The 16,071-nt window shown below is 40.4% G+C and overlaps 1 protein-coding gene across 2 annotated transcripts; it reads left to right on the forward strand.

The window, feature by feature from the left end:
* The first annotated feature begins 358 nt into the window (after positions 1-358).
* Positions 359-15,811, forward strand: LOC143726245 (uncharacterized). Of its 2 annotated transcripts, none has more exons than XM_077219209.1 (3): positions 359-584; positions 971-1,049; positions 13,619-15,811. In XM_077219209.1, exon 3 carries the CDS (start codon positions 13,652-13,654, stop codon positions 15,197-15,199), a length of 1,548 nt encoding a protein of 515 aa, XP_077075324.1. In that variant the 5' UTR covers positions 359-584; positions 971-1,049; positions 13,619-13,651; the 3' UTR covers positions 15,200-15,811. The 2 variants fall into 2 exon arrangements, with proteins under 2 accessions (XP_077075324.1, XP_077075325.1); XM_077219210.1 differs by having other exon boundaries at positions 971-1,038.
* Positions 15,812-16,071: the final 260 nt, after the last annotated feature.

Genomic DNA, 16,071 nt, shown 5'->3' on the forward strand with positions numbered 1-16,071 from the left:
CACTTTCTATAAAAGCTGCCTTGAAATGATATGTATTGTGAAAAGCACTATACAAATAAATGTGAATTGAATTAAATTTAATGTATTATTAACATGATTAAAATTATCATTGCTTTTGTGCAGAAACCTTGCACCTCCATATTCTGTTACTATTTAGTTACAATCATTATTATTGCTCACTGTTTACATCTGCCTAAGAGTTCTGAAAATATTTAACCAAAGAAAAGTACGAAATAGAGCTTTGTGACTAAATCTCGATTGGCTCCTCAAACTGTCAGTCAAACATCATAACTCCTCCCCGTCCCCGCCCCAAAGATTATTCTGCCTATTATATATCATAATATGAGGTAAATCTAGCCCTGCCTAGAACTAACATGAACAACCTCTTTAGAGATGCTGAGTTTTGTTTATTACACTCGGTCTACCTGGAGCATTTTGTATAAATAAATAACATGTGTTCGCATAAATCACATGACCTTTAGAAAAAGGATGTTGGCTTCAATATACAATAGGCTTTCTGTTCTAGTTGTCTGCAGATTCTCAGTGTGAGCTGAGAAAGGATGGACTGATCAAAACATCACATTGTAAGTAAATCCATTTTATTTAATTATTAACTGCATTATGAATTATCTGATTCGTTGGCTATGTGAATTTTATTAAATTTTTTTTTTTTTAAAGGATTCATTAAAGACAGTTGTATACATGAGTATTTATGTAAGTTTACATATACATTGTACACTGAGTAATTCATCATTATAATTAAATAATATATTACTGATTTGTGATCTCATCATCACAAATTTTAATCAATTGATCATCAAAACAGTCACAAATCATCTGTGTCTAATTGTATTAATAATAATAGGAGGAAATGTTAACATTGTGTTTTTCTGCTCTTTTCCGGATTTCAGCTGATTATAATAAACTAAATACAGAACTTTTCCGTGTTTGAATATTCTCTCATCTTCAGAGTAATTTCCATGACGACCAGATCACGCCATAAACTGCATCCAAGCAACTCAGGCACAGCGCAAAGAGGTAACAATAATGTAAGTGTGGTATCTAAATGTTGTTTTAATAACGGTGCTGATTAATAATTTAATTATTTTTTTGGTCACTTATTTATGTGGATAATTGTGAGCATCTGTTGTACGTACGGAGCCCCTGAAGGGACGTGGTGGTGGAAAAAAATTGGATGGGAGAAAAAAATATTTTTGCGTTCCCCCAAGAAACTTTGCGTTCCCTCGCAAAAACTGTTGTGAGCTCAGACAGACACTTCCTGTTTAATGTCCCTGGCAGTGTTTCAACAGCTCCATACGTTAACAATGGAGCATTTCATAGTGTTTGCAGAGTGAAGTTATTTAATATTTTTCATGATATAAAATGTGCAAAAGGGTTTTGCAATTTGCAGATGGTCCCTTCGGACTTGTCTTTCAGTCACCTGCTCATAAAGATTAATTTATATTATAAAGCTCATTTAGAGAAAAATTGGATTGTAGCTCGTTGTTTACTTTAGTATAATTCAGGGCTCCAGACTAACTTTTCCACTGGTTGCACTGGTGCTACCAACTTTCTCAGTTGGTCGCACCAGCATATGATTTGGTCGCACTTTTTTTTTTTTGTGCTACATGTATGCCATGGGATTAATCAATGCATGCTGATGAATAGTGGTTTTAATGGACCAAGGCTAGCAAAGGCTTTCTGGGTTGCAGCAGAAATACCTGTAATATATTAATTATCATTGCCAAATTTCAGGATTTTCATGGATTTTGTACAGTAATTTAAATCTGTAATTTTAAGCATTTTACATTTGAATTATATACAATCTATCTATTTACATTTGAATCATATTCTATCTATCTATCTTTTAAAAATCATTAAACATTCAAATGTATGCATTACATTTTAAAAGATTAGAGTATTATAATAAAGTGATACAGATTTTTAGTTATCAAAGTTTATAGTTGTAACAAAAACCAGAAATCTCACACTCCTTGCCTTCTGCATTTTATAATAATTTCCTTTTCCTCTGTCGAGCGATCATGAGAGTAATCGCTCGACAGAGAAAAATATAACCGCTGAAAAGACGTAGGAGGAAGGGGCTCTGTGTTTCCTGAGACCATTTTTATAATTTTGATATGCCTTATTTCGTGAATTCGCAATTGGCGCGTTTCACCATCAGTGTGCAATGCGCGTGGCGTCTACGTTCGTCAATAAATAAACTGCACGTTTCTTGCGGAAGAACATTGTAGACGGAACTTCTCTCCGTTAATGTCTATGGCGAGTCACGCAGGCACTGGGCTACTCCGCATTCGAGACGACCCCGGGATAAAATAGTCCGAATATAAACACTTATTATAGGCATACCGTAGTGATTCAGAATAAGTCAAAAACACGGTTTGGAAAATGGATTCATGATGTAACCTACTCGTTCATTTTGAACATAAGTTACGGACTGGAGCAGCTGATACAACGGCGTTCTGTTGCTCAAGCGTCCACTCGCACAAATGTGACCACATAACATTTTAACTCGCACATTCTCAAAAAATGGTCGCATATGCGACCAATTTGGTCGCAGTCCGGAACCCTGGTATAATTAGGTGATCAAGCACGAAGTGCTGAAAACCTATTGTAATTGTTAGGATTTTTTTTGAGAAACTCAGCCAGATGGTAGGCCTCAATTTGGGGAGAACCTATCAGAGTATAACCCCCATTTGGCCCATAGGTGGTGCTGCAGCAACCAAAAGTACTAAGTTGCTCACAACTCCTAGACCGTTTGACTTTGAATCTAGCTTTTTACACCACTGTGATCCTTGGCTCAAGACGGAGAGAATGTAACTCCAATTTTGATTTAGGCAAAAAAATTCCCTTATGTCGAATTTTGTCCAAAACCTACTTTTGCGAACTAGTCCCTGGTTTTTCACCCGATCGGAACCAAACCAGTCTAGGCCTATTCTCTGGACTCTCTAGATAAATAATTATCGAAAAAAAGTTGAACTTTTGCATTTGAGTGGCTGTAACAGGGTCATTGAGAAAATGGGCCTGTCAAAATAAGGTCAAAGGCCTATAAATCCTAAACGAAAAGAAAAAATTGTATGTGTCATAACATGGTGAAGAAGCATGCAAAGTTTCATGGAGATCGGACCATAGGTATAACTATTAAAAATAACTGTTAAAAAGCTTCAAAACCATATATGTCCTATTCACCTAAAAAAGTTGGGTAAAAAACGACCCAACAGCTAACCCAATGGTGGGTTGATATAGCACCGACCTATTGTTGGGTTATTTTAACCCAATAAATTAGGTAACTAGTTTTACCCAATAAATTGGGTTACAAAAAACGAATCTGTTGGTTTATTTGGCCAAAATGCTTTAATCAACCTATTATTAATATTAATTATAATTACTATTATTGCCATGTAAATAAATAAATCACAACTTAAGTATATTAAAAATGCTTTATTTACATTCAATTAGACATTGCATTCAAAAGTTATTGTTGCAATTGTTTTGATGTACTTACCTAAAGGCAAGAAATTGTTTCAATAAATAAAATAAAAAAAGTAATGCAATTATAAACTGCCTCATAAGGCGACGTGTTGAGGGAACACCTCCAGGCACAGAATAATAATGTTAAAATTAATTTAGAGTTATGTTTTAAGTTCTAAGAAACATGGAACACAAAAACACAAATAAACAGTTGTAGTCAAATCAAGTCACCTTTATTTATATAGCGCTTTTTACAATACAAATTGTTTCAAAGCAGCTTTACAGAGATAACAGGAAAGTAAAGTTGTAATAGTATTGTTAAATTCAAAATTAAATGTTAAATGTCCCCAACTAAGCAAGCCAAAAGCCAATGGCGAATAAAGGCGAAAAAAGGCGACAGTGGCAAGGAACCAAAACTCCATCAGGTGAACGAGTGGAGAAAAAAACCTTGGGAGAACCCAGGCTCAGTCAGGGGGCCAGTCCTCCTTTGACCAACAAACGAACAGTGTATGATTATGATTTAGGCGGCATAATAGGTCAGAAGTCAGGTTGGATCAGAACTTTCACAATATTTATCCAGTTCATCTGATTAGTGGTCGGAGTCATCACGCCGGTATGGAGATGAGTTTGTTGAGGTGTCCATGAGGCCTTCACAGTGTTGATGAGGCTGGCACTTCAGCGATGTGTTGTCATCGTGTCCATGTGATGGTCCTTCCTCAGATCTGGATACGGCCTGGATCTGGCAGTTTGCGGTAGACCTCGGGATAAACAGAGAGACTAATATTAGCGTAGACACCATCCTTCTTATGATGTACAAAGTACATCAGGATTTATGGGAAGTGTTCCCGGTTCCGGCTGATCTAAACTATGCAGCCTAACATTGAACTATAGCAATCTATAATGTGTTATGTGTATGCTAAGCCAAAGAGATGTGTTTTTAGTCTAGATTTGAACTGACAGACTGTGTCTACTTCCCGGAACATGTTAGGAAGATTGTTCCAAAGTTTTGGTGCCAAGTAGGAAAAGGATCTACCGCCAGCAGTTGATTTTGATATTCTAGGTATTATCAACTGGCCAGAATTTTGAGATCGCAATAGACGTGAAGGACTATAATGCGTTAAGAACTCGCTCAAATACTGGGGAGCAAAGCCATTTAGTGCTTTGTAAGTAATCAGCAATATTTTAAAATGTATACGATGTTTAATAGGGAGCCAATGCAGTGTTGACAGAACCGGGCTAATATGGTCATACTTCCTGGTTCTGGTAAGAACTCTAGCGGCTGCGTTTTGAACTAGCTGTAGTTTGTTTATTAAGCGTGCAGGGCAACCACCCATATAAGCATTACAATAATCTAGCCTTGAGGTCATGAACGCATGAACTAATTGTTCCGCATTTGTCAATGAGAGCATATGACATAATTTAGATATATTTTTAAGATGGAAAAATGCACTTTTACAGATACTAGACACGTGACTTTCAAATGAGAGATTGGTATCAAAGAGCACACCCAGGTTCCTAACTGACGACGAAGACTTAACAGAGCAGCCATCAAGTGTTAGACGGTATTCTAGGATATTGCGTGTGGAAGTTTTTTGTCCAATAATTAGAATCTGTGTTTTTTCAGAATTTAGTAGTAGGAAATTACTAGTCATCCAATTGTTTATATCAGCTATGCATTCCGTTAATTTTGTGAATTGGTAAGTTTCGTTAGGTTTTGAGGAAATATAGAGCTGAGTATCATCAGCATAACAGTGAAAACTAATTCCATGTTTCCTAATGATATTGACTAAGGGTAGCATGTACAGAGCGAACAGCAGCGGTCCTAGTACTGAGCCTTGTGGTACGCCATACTGAACTTTTGACCGATAGAGTGCCGATAGTTATGACGTCACTTTGTAGGACAACTCGGAAGTTAGCGGCGCATGGGTTCCCTCGATCGAAAAGCTATGCATTTTCCCCATAGACTTTTGGAAAATCGCAAAAAATAAGATCTGTGTTCAACAAAGAGTTGTGACCCTTACACGTTTTGTCTATCAATATAATCTTTACAAGTTAATCCAAAATTTATACATTTTGAAGCCTATATAAAGTTTTAAAAACCACAAGCAGACACAATAAAGTTTAAAAAACCACAAGCAGGCTATAACTGGTGGGTTTTATGTCATAGATCAAAACGTGAAAATATTTAGAGGCTTTGTTAACCACAGACCTTATTTCAGGCGATTTAGCAAAAACCCATTCAAAAAACCCATAGACTTTAGGGCGAGAGAACCGGAAGTGCTAAAATGCTAACTCACTTCGCGTTTTGGCCTACAAAGTGACGTCATAACTTTGGCACTCTATGGAGGAAAGATAGCTGGCAGGGTTTTTAAAGCAACATCTCCAAGAGTGTCTTTACATAAAACAGAAAGAACAATGGATTAATTTAAACAAGTGCATTACATTATAGACAAAATAGTATAACTTGACATGAAAGTACAGAGCTGTTGTTCAGGATTTTCTCACCAGAAGAAATGTTAGTCTGAACAGGAAGAAGATCCAAGGCTCTCTTCTCAGTCCTGCAATATGAAAGGATTCGCTGAGATGCATGTCCCCAAATTTCAAAAAGTTTATCTTTGGCATGTGGGTATAAAATACCAAAGTCCTGAGCAATCTAAAAATTAATAAAGAAAAAGAAAAGTTAAAATCACACCAACACCTCATATGTAAGGGATAATGTAGAGCGAGGCGGTTGTTATAGTGAATACAACCCCGACAGGCTGATTATGACCCCGACGTGAAGCGGAGCTTGAATCAGCCTGAAGGGGTTGTATTCGCTTTAACAACCGCCTCGCATTATCCCGCTTATTACATGGCTACCTACCAAATAAATCAATAATTTGACACAAAATATTGATTTAAAAATGAGTTTATTGATTTAAAAACGATTGTATTGCTTCCGCTAAAGAAAATAGTCTGTTCCGTATCTACGGTTAGAATCCGTATCTACGGTTAGAATTTTCATGGCAACGGTGTGTTATACTTAGCAGCGGTCTGTTATCAACAAATAACATACCGCATTCTACATTAGAATTCAACCAAGCCATGTAATAAGGTGCAGTAACAATGAAAGTATGGACATCTGTTTATCAATATAAATATATATTATTATATTTTTTATTATTTATATTATATTATAATATAGAGCTTCTGCAATTGCCATGTATTGTGGTAAATTACCTCCATTTAAAATGTCCTTTTACTGATGTGTCATTTAAAAAGTAATAGGTTAAAGTTTATTATAAAGGAATAAAGTCTCAACCAACCGTCATTTTATTTAATGGGCATGTGGCGATCTGAAAAGTGTTATGTAACTCAACTGACTATTGTAATAACTTACTATCTTATTGAGTAGTTATCTTTTATAACTTTTAATCTTTATAGAGTTGTCTAGATAAAACTTTTTTTTTTAAGGAGGGATCTAAAGCAATGAAAAAAAAAGCACGCAATGAATGGCGTCCCGTCCGGCCGCATTTTCTTTAGGTCCGAAAAAAGGACATGTCCGGGAAAAAGAGGACGTATGGTCACCCTAGTTTAACACTTTGTAGTATTTTAAATTCACACTGTAGTTGGGATAGCCCAAGTAAACATTTGCGCCACAATGTAGGCCTTTATATAACACAGCATACTTCCTGTAAGTGACTGCGACACAGGATGGATGGACCAGGCTTCCGCTGCGTCTTGAAGCCGAGCGCGCCGGTTAATATCTGAAAATATTAATAACTTTCCCAAAAAGTATTGGAAAGAACATAGAAAGTTAGGAAGAGTATCACAACCGAGTACTAAGAAATTGGCTGGCTATATGGCCATATTGGTGTCGTTAGTTGCAGATAGCGGACAAAAAGCAGTCATACAGGGGAGATATAAACATAAAAATAATTGGCTGAACATTTAGAACGAAAAACGGCAATAATACTATGTAAGAGCTTAAAGTCATGTTATAACGAAAAAAAATAATAACATAGGCTACAATATACATACTGTGTAGTGTAATATTATCACACCCGTGTATCTTCTGTCAGCTGTGGTGGTCAACCGTTGCAATTTGAATTTCAACCTAACGGGCTGCATTGTTATAGAAACAACCCAATAAATGTTCCGAATAACCCAACAGAACGACCCAATATTTTTAACCCAGCTATTGGGTACACAAAATAACCCAACGTTTTTTAGAGTGTATGGTAAATTGCCTGTATTAGCTGTAAATGGTCTTTTCCATCTATGATCATATAATGTTCATATCAAAATGTTCAAAACCATCATAAATCATTATAGAATGTGGTATATCATTGTAAATCATCCTATAACATGGTAAATCAATGTAAACTAAGATAATGAACTATGGTCAATCATGCTATAATTATATTTAATCATACTAGAATGTTCAATTGTGGTAAACCATGCTAGAACAGGGAAAATCCTGGTGAATCATACTAGAACTTGGTATATCGTGGTAAACTATGGTAAATCATGCTAGATTCATGGTAAATCATACTGGAATGTGTTCAATTGTGGTAAACCATGCTAGAACAGGGTAAATCATGGTAAATCATACTAAAACATGGTCTATTCCATCTATGATGTCAGTGGTTAAGTGCTTGCTACATAAAACTTAATGTCTTTTAAGCTTATGCGCTTAACTGCCTTAACTGCTTGAACACGGCTAAATGCTGCTAGCAGCTTTAATTATAGTGGTCATTTGTGTTTTAACAATGTTTAGCTCACAACTTCGTATCTGTAAATATATTGCCAACTTCACTAACTCCTTGAGTTAAGCACTGACCACATTTCTTTATATTTGAGTCTAAGTTCAAACACTATGAAATGCTCCATTGTTAATGTACGGAGGAGCTCTGAAACACTGCCAGGGACATTAAACAGGAAGTGTCTGTCCGAGCTCACAGCAGTTCCCTTTCAAGGGAACTCGAGCTGCGTCAAGCTGTGGGAACGCCTCTGCGTGTGTGCGTCATGAAGCACGTATGGAATCAGTCCAATGGAGAGACGGAACGTCATAGGCGGTGACGTCATCGACCAGGAAACTATAAAGCACCCCCAAAAAACAAGCGCGACAGCTTCTTTGCCTTCAGTAAGCGCTATATGTGGATCTGTCTCAAGTGTTTTTGTCTGTCACTAAGCAGGAGTTTCACTATTTCAAAAAACTATATATATATATTATATTGAGAGACAATGGCGAGCAAACAACAATTTAAGAAGTGTGTTCCTCCCTGCTCGCGCTATTTAACGGGCGGGGATACACACAGCTTATGTGTTGTTTGTTTGGGAGTGCAGCATGCCCACTCAGCTCTCGAGGGGGCTGATTGTGAGCATTGCGAGCGTTTGCCTCTTAGAATGCTCCGCTCCCGCCGATCACTCTTTGAGGAGAGTGGTTCGGTTCGCGATCCCCGCGGATCGGGTCCCGCTTATGCCGAGGCTGAGCGGCGACGTCATTCGTGGGGATCGCAGATGGATCTAACAGCGGGGCTTGAGACGGGCTCTGTCCTATCTCAGCCCTTACCTGTTAGATCCAGTGCCTCAGTCTCGGGTTCGGAAGCACGCTCTGCGGTTTCTTCCCCCCGAACTGAGGCCCTAGTACTGCAACTATCCAGTTCTGAGGATCTGGATGTTGTTAGTCTGGATGCGGGAGATGTCGATGATTCGCCATCTCGCTCTCCCGAAAGTGAGGAGCTTATGGAGGTGCTCACTCGTGCTGTTTCTAAATTAAGCATCGAGTGGCCAGCTGTTAGGCAGGAGTCTAGAGAAAAATCTTAATTAGATGAAAGATTTTTGCCTTCCCGTTCTCAACCTCCACGCCGGTGCTTGCCCTTCTTCCCTGATCTCCACACAGAGGTTTCGAGATCGTGGAAAAAGCCGGTCTCTTATCGTGTTTTTAGCCCTCAAACTTCCACTTATTCAAACATTGCGGGGGCTAAATCTCATGGTTATGGGGCGATGCCCAAAGCAGAAGAGGCGCTTGCTAGTCATCTTTCTGCTGAAGCTGCATCTTATTTTAAAGCACCACTTTTACCCTCTAAGCCTCTTAGAAGTACGTCAGCTTTAGTGGGTAAGGCGTATTCGGCGGCCGGTCAAGCCTCGGTGTGCCTGCACACGATGTCCATCTTGCAGGCATACCAGGCTGACTTATTAAAGGATGTGAGTGACACTCAAGAGGTCAGCACTGACTTAGTTCGCGAACTGCGTCAGGCTGCAGATTTATCTCTGCGCGCCACCAAGGAGTCGACCAAGCTAATGGGCCGTACTATGGCAGCCCTGTGGCCGCAGAGAGGCATCTATGGTTAAATCTCACATAGGGCGCAACAGAAGCAGAGTGTCGCGTCTCGCGCTCCCCCTTCCAAACAGTGGGACCAGACGCGGCACTCTCAGCCGAAGTCTTCTGGCAAAACTGATCTGAGGACAGTTATTATGGCTAAGAAGGCTTCGGCAAAGAGGAAGTCCTGACGCCACTGGCGTCAGGATGCTGAGGGTGGTCCCTGCCGTGGGAGAGAGGTGTTCACCGCATTACACGGTGCCCGCTCTTCTTCGGTGCCCTGAGGGGGTTCTGCCCACAGTGGTTGGCCCCGAGCAGGCTCTGGTAATGGAACAAGAGGTGAAAGCGCTCCTACAAAAGGGGGCTATAGAACGGGTTCCTCCTCCCAGGTTGGAGTCAGGTTTTTACAGCCGATATTTCATCGTTCCAAAGAAGGATGGGGGGTTGCGTCCAATTTTAGATCTGCACCTGTTGAATCGCTCGGTAGGGAAGCTAAAATTCAAGATGCTCACTATCAAGCAGATCGTGTCACAAATCAGATCCGAGGACTGGTTTGTCACGTTAGATCTGAAGGACACGTACTTCCATATTTCCATCCTTCCACAACACAGGAAGTTCCTGAGGTTCACCTTCGGGGGCGAGGCGTACCAGTACAAGGTTCTTCCATTTGGCCTAGCTTTATCTCCCCGCACTTTCACGAAATGCATGGATGCAGCTTTAGCGCCCCTGAGGTTTCAGGGCATTCGTATCCTCAATTACATCGACGATTGGTTGATTTTAGCTCAGACAGAACAGATGGCGGTTGAGCATCGAGATGTTGTACTCGCTCATTTGAGAAAGTTGGGGTTGAGGCTGAACGCAAAGAAAAGTGTATTATCTCCTTCTCAGAAGACCACTTTTCTGGGTGTCGTTTGGGATTCGATCTCTTTACTTGTTTCATAGCTGAAAGAATCGAAGCGATCCGGGTCGGAGAAAGTCGCGCCCGCATCGCTTTGATTCTTTCAGCTATGAAACAAGTAAAGCTAGGCCAGCTACTCACAGTAAAACAGTTTCAGAGACTGTTGGGTCTGATGGCAGCAGCGTCCAACGTTATACCTTGCAGCCTGTTGTACATTAGACCACTGCAGTGGTGGCTCCGGACCAAGGGATTCTCCCCGAGGGGAAATCCCCTCCGCACGATCAAAGTCACGCGGCGCTGCCTTCGTGCTCTGGTCATGTGGAAAGAAACCTGGTTCCTGTCCAAAGGGCCTGTGTTGGGGGCTCTTTGTCGTCGCGTAACGCTATCGACGGATGCTTCCCTCACAGGGTGGGGGGCGGTCATGAGTGGTCGTCCAGCCCAAGGTCAGTGGCAGGACCATCATCTATCATGGCATATAAATTGTCTAGAGATGTTGGCGGTGTTCCAAGCTTTGAAACACTTCCTAGCAGACCTCAGAGGTCATCATGTGTTAGTTCAGTCAGACAACATGTCGGTGGTCTCGTATATAAATCATCAGGGGGGCCTGCGGTCGCGTCCACTTTACAAGTTGGCCCATCAGATCCTCATGTGGTCCTAGGTCAAGTTACGGTCTCTGAGAGTTATGTATCTTCCTGGTTATTTGAATGTAGTAGCAGACTCCCTGTCAAGGCAGGGGCCGAGGCCGGGGGAATGGAGGCTCCACCCCGAGGTGGTGGAGCTCCTTTGGTTGAGTTTCGGTCGCGCCGAGGTGGACCTATTCGCTTCCAAGGAGACAACGCACTGTCATCTGTGGTTCTCCATCAGTCAGCCAGCCCCTCTGGGGTTGGACGCTCTAGTACAGCCGTGGCCGAGGTCACGTCTGTATGCTTTTTCCCCGGTTGCTCTGCAACCAGGAGTTCTGGAGAGGGTTCGCCGGGACGGGGTCAGCCTACTTCTAGTAGCCGAGTATATTTCGCGGACCATATTTCTCTTCTGGACGGCTCTCCCTTGGAGATTCCGATCAGGAGGGATCTTCTCTCTCAGGAGGGCGGTACGATATTTCACCCCCGCCCAGAGTTGTGGAAACTGTGGGCTTGGCCTCTGAGGGGGCCCAGCTCTTAGAATCTGGTCTCTCAACTGAGGTTGTTGAGACCATCCTTCACTCCAGAGCTCCGTCCACGAGGAAGTTATATGCCCTGAAGTGAAACTTTTCACTTCTTGGTGTGCAGAACACCGGCAGGACTCAGTTAACGGCCCAGTGGGTGCAGTGCTGGAGTTTCTGCAGGAGCGTTTCTCTGCAGGGTTATCCCCCTCCACACTAAAGGTGTATGTGGCGGCACTAGCTGCTTTCCATGTCCCTTTCAGTGGAGTTTCTCTTGGGAGACACCCACTTATAACTCGCTTCCTTCGTGGCACTTTGAGGCTGAGGCCTGCAGTTCGTACGAGGGTGCCGACTTGGGATTTGGCCATTGTACTAGAGGGCCTTTCTTTGGCCCCCTTTGAACCTATTGAGGAAGATTCTGAGAAATTTCTCACTTACAAAACTCTTTTTCTGCTTGCAATCTCCTCACTTAAGAGAATCGGAGATTTGCAGGCCCTGTCAGTTGCACCCTCGTGCCTGGAGTTTTCGCCTGGTATGGTTAAGGCTTTTCTATACCCTAGACCAGGTTATGTCCCTAAGGTCCCTACTAATGCTGTTAGACCTACAGTGCTGCAGGCTTTCTATCCTCCTCCTTTTGTGTCATCAGATCAGGAGAAACTTAACCTTCTCTGCCCGGTTAGGGCGTTAGACGCATACGTCCACAGAGCTAACCTGTGGAGGAAATCAGAACAGTTATTTGTGTGCTTTGGACCACCCAGGAAAGGGTGTCCCGCGTCTAAACAGAGAATGAGCAAGTGGGTGGTTGAGGCCATCTCACTTGCTTATGAGTCGGCTGGTCAGCCTTCACCTTTGGCTGTACGAGCCCACTCTACTAGGAGTATGGCTGCTTCTAAAGCATTGATGTCAGGAGTATCGCTAAGTGATGTTTGTGATGCGGCTGGGTGGTCCTCACTGCTTACATTTGTTAAGTTCTATGAATTGGACTTAAGTTCCACTCCTGGGGCGCAGGTGCTCTCGTTCTCTGTGCGCTAGTTCCCACATGACGGTCATTTGCTCCTATGGCGACGTGGGTATTGGCGCTCCCACAGCTTGATGCAGCTCGAGTTCCCTTGAAAGGGAACGTCGCGGTTACGTATGTAACCCTAGTTCCCTGATAGGGAACGAGACGCTGCGTCGTTTTGCCATACTCCCAGCATGCCCGTTAGCGCTTCCTTCAGGCCTATCAGAAGCTGTCGCGCTTGTATTTTGGGGGTGCTTTATAGTTTCCTGGTCGATGACGTCACCCGCCTATGACGTTCCGTCTCTCCATTGGACTGATTCCATACGTGCTTCATGAAGCACACACGCAGAGGCGTTCCCACAGCTTGACGCAGCGTCTCGTTCCCTATCAGGGAACTAGGGTTACATACGTAACCGAGAGGTTTTCTTTAATAGATATTTTATATATACTATATATTTTTTTAAACCTTTGTGAGGGAACGCAAAGTTTCTCGGGGAAACGCAAAAGATTTGAAATATTGTATTGTCTCCCATTCAAAATTTGTTCTACCTCCACGTCTCTTTAGGGGCTTCGTAGTTTTGTGCTACATCATGCACAGACCAAATTACCTAATTCACAATGAATTTTAATGAAGTTAGACCTATTAATTAAATATATAAATTTTTAAAAGAAAAGTGTTTTCTTCTGAGTTATTAAATAGCCTGAATAGTATTTCCATAAAAATCTTATCACGAATGTGCTGTCTCATAACTGATGACGTCATTTTTTTCATTATTAATATTACAGAGGAAATAATTACTAAGTCTAAAATTGTTAAAAATGGACAAAATCATCAACCAATGCATCTTAGTTAAATGTGGAAATCCTGCTCAATACCGTCTGCAAACAAGTTCAGACAATTTTAATAAAACAGAACCATTCAGAAAGAAGACATTTGGAAAGAGAGACAAAAACAAACCCCATAAAACCATTCTGATGGTGGGAGAAACAGGAACAGGAAAAACAACCCTGATCAATACGATGATCAACTACATGTTGTGTGTTCAGAGAGAAGACAAGGTTTGGTTTGAGATCACAGATGATCAGAGTGACCGAACATCAGTTCACAGTCAGACCTCCATCATCACTGTTTATGGGTTTTATCCACAAGAGAGTCAAACTGATCTAACAATCATCGACACACCAGGATATGGAGACACTCGTGGACATGATCTTGATAAACAGATCGCTGAGAGTTTTCTTAGTTTATGTAAATCTGCAGAAGGGATCAATGAAATAAATGCAGTGTGTCTGGTGATTATGGCGCATCAAAATCGACTCTCTGGCAGACAACAATATATATTTGATGCTGTTCAGTCTTTATTTGGAAGAGATATTGCTGAAAACATTGTCTTACTCTTCACACACTCAAATGGAGCTCGACCTAAAAATGCCCTGACGGCTGTTAAAGAGGCTAAAATCAAGTGTGCAGTGAATGACAAGAATCAGCAGTTTTTCCTGTTTGACAACTGTCAGTCAGAACCTGCTGATGAAGATGATGAAAATATAAAGGAACAATCATGGAATCTCAGTTTTAGAGGAATGGAAGGATTGTTCAAGTTTCTTGACACAATAAAACCAAAAAGCCTGAAGATGTCTCAAGATGTAGTACAACAACGGAAACAGCTGGAGGCAAATATCTCTAATCTAAAAGAACGTGTTCAAATGATGGAAGAAAAACAATGTAAGCTGAAACAAACTCAAAAAGTTATTAAGCATCACCAGAAAGATGTCAATGAAGATAAGAACTTTGAGTTTGAAGTTGAAGTGGCCTATAAAGAGAAGGTTGATATTGATACTTCTGTAGCCAGTAAGGCGATGTGCTGCACAGTCTGTAAGGAGAACTGTCATTATCCAGGATGCTGGTGGGCCAGAAACCTCTCACGGTGCAGTGTGATGAAAGATGATCACTGCAGAGTGTGCACAAATAAATGCCACTACAGCAAACATGTCAAAGAAGCAAAAATATATAAAATTAAGAAAAAGACAGAGCAGACGACATATGGACAATTAAAGAAGGATTATGGTGGTAATATTGGGGGGGGCAGTGTGTCTCTGGTTCAGAAGCTGGAAAAAGAACTGCACGAATTAGAGAAAGAGAAAATAAAGCTGGTGATTGAAGCTTTTCACTGTGTGTATACTCTGGAGATGATCGCACTCAACACTGATTCTGTGTTCACACTTCTGCACATTGATTTTCTGATCGAGAAGCTGAAGGAAATAAAAGAACCTGAAAAGGCTGAAATACTGGAAAACATCAAGAAGAGAACAGGCGAAGGACATACTGGAGCACTGGGATACATTACAAAATTACTTAAAATTAAATAAACACAGGTTATTCCACTGCTACTGAAAATCTGAAGTATCCGTAAAATGTTTCTGCTTCTTTAAAAAAAAAAATTGTCATCACACTTGTTTGTACTCTCCTCAAATGTAAATTAATTGCTTTAGATAAACAGTGTCTGCTAAATTAACTAATGTAAAATCCTATATTAATAACTGTATTTTTTTCTTTATTACTGCTATATAACCAAAGCTGTGTTATTGTTAAAAGCAACAAACAGTGTGCATATGGATATTTATAATAATTATGACATGTAATCATGGTCACTTCATGCTTTATAAAAATATACAGACAATATGAAATGCTTTGCTTGTATTCACATATTTCATACATGGAAATGTAATATTACATTTGCGTATGGGAGAAAAGAAAATATGGCCAATTTAAATGAAGAATCATGCAAAATGTATGAATTAATTAAAAAAAGCATCTTAACTGAAGATGGAGATGAGTCTAAATCTGCTAATTGGTAATAATGGAACAACAGTTTTTAAAAGTGATTTTCACTATTATTTACATTAGGATCTGCATTTTCATGAGATTAAATAAAAGATTTTAGTTATGAGAGACAATAAAAACAACATTGTTCACCAAAACCATTCCTTTGGTATTCAAAGTCAATGAATTTGTGACGGCTGAATGTAACATTTTTGGCAAACCATGTCAGTCTCTAAGCATGTAATTTATTAAAACAACAAAATAAACTTAATTCAATAAAATACGTATAATGAACTACGCAAAAAGCATTTCAAACAATTCCAGGATGTTTTATAATTATTCAACAATCAAACATAGTTCATTCCACATGCACGTTATCACATCCGTCAAAAACATAGTCTGACTATCATGTTGGAAC

The sequence above is a fragment of the Siphateles boraxobius genome, unplaced genomic scaffold, assembly GCF_051911475.1.
Source record: "Siphateles boraxobius isolate OS27281-9 unplaced genomic scaffold, OSU_SipBor_1 12, whole genome shotgun sequence".
NCBI lineage: Eukaryota > Metazoa > Chordata > Actinopteri > Cypriniformes > Leuciscidae > Siphateles > Siphateles boraxobius.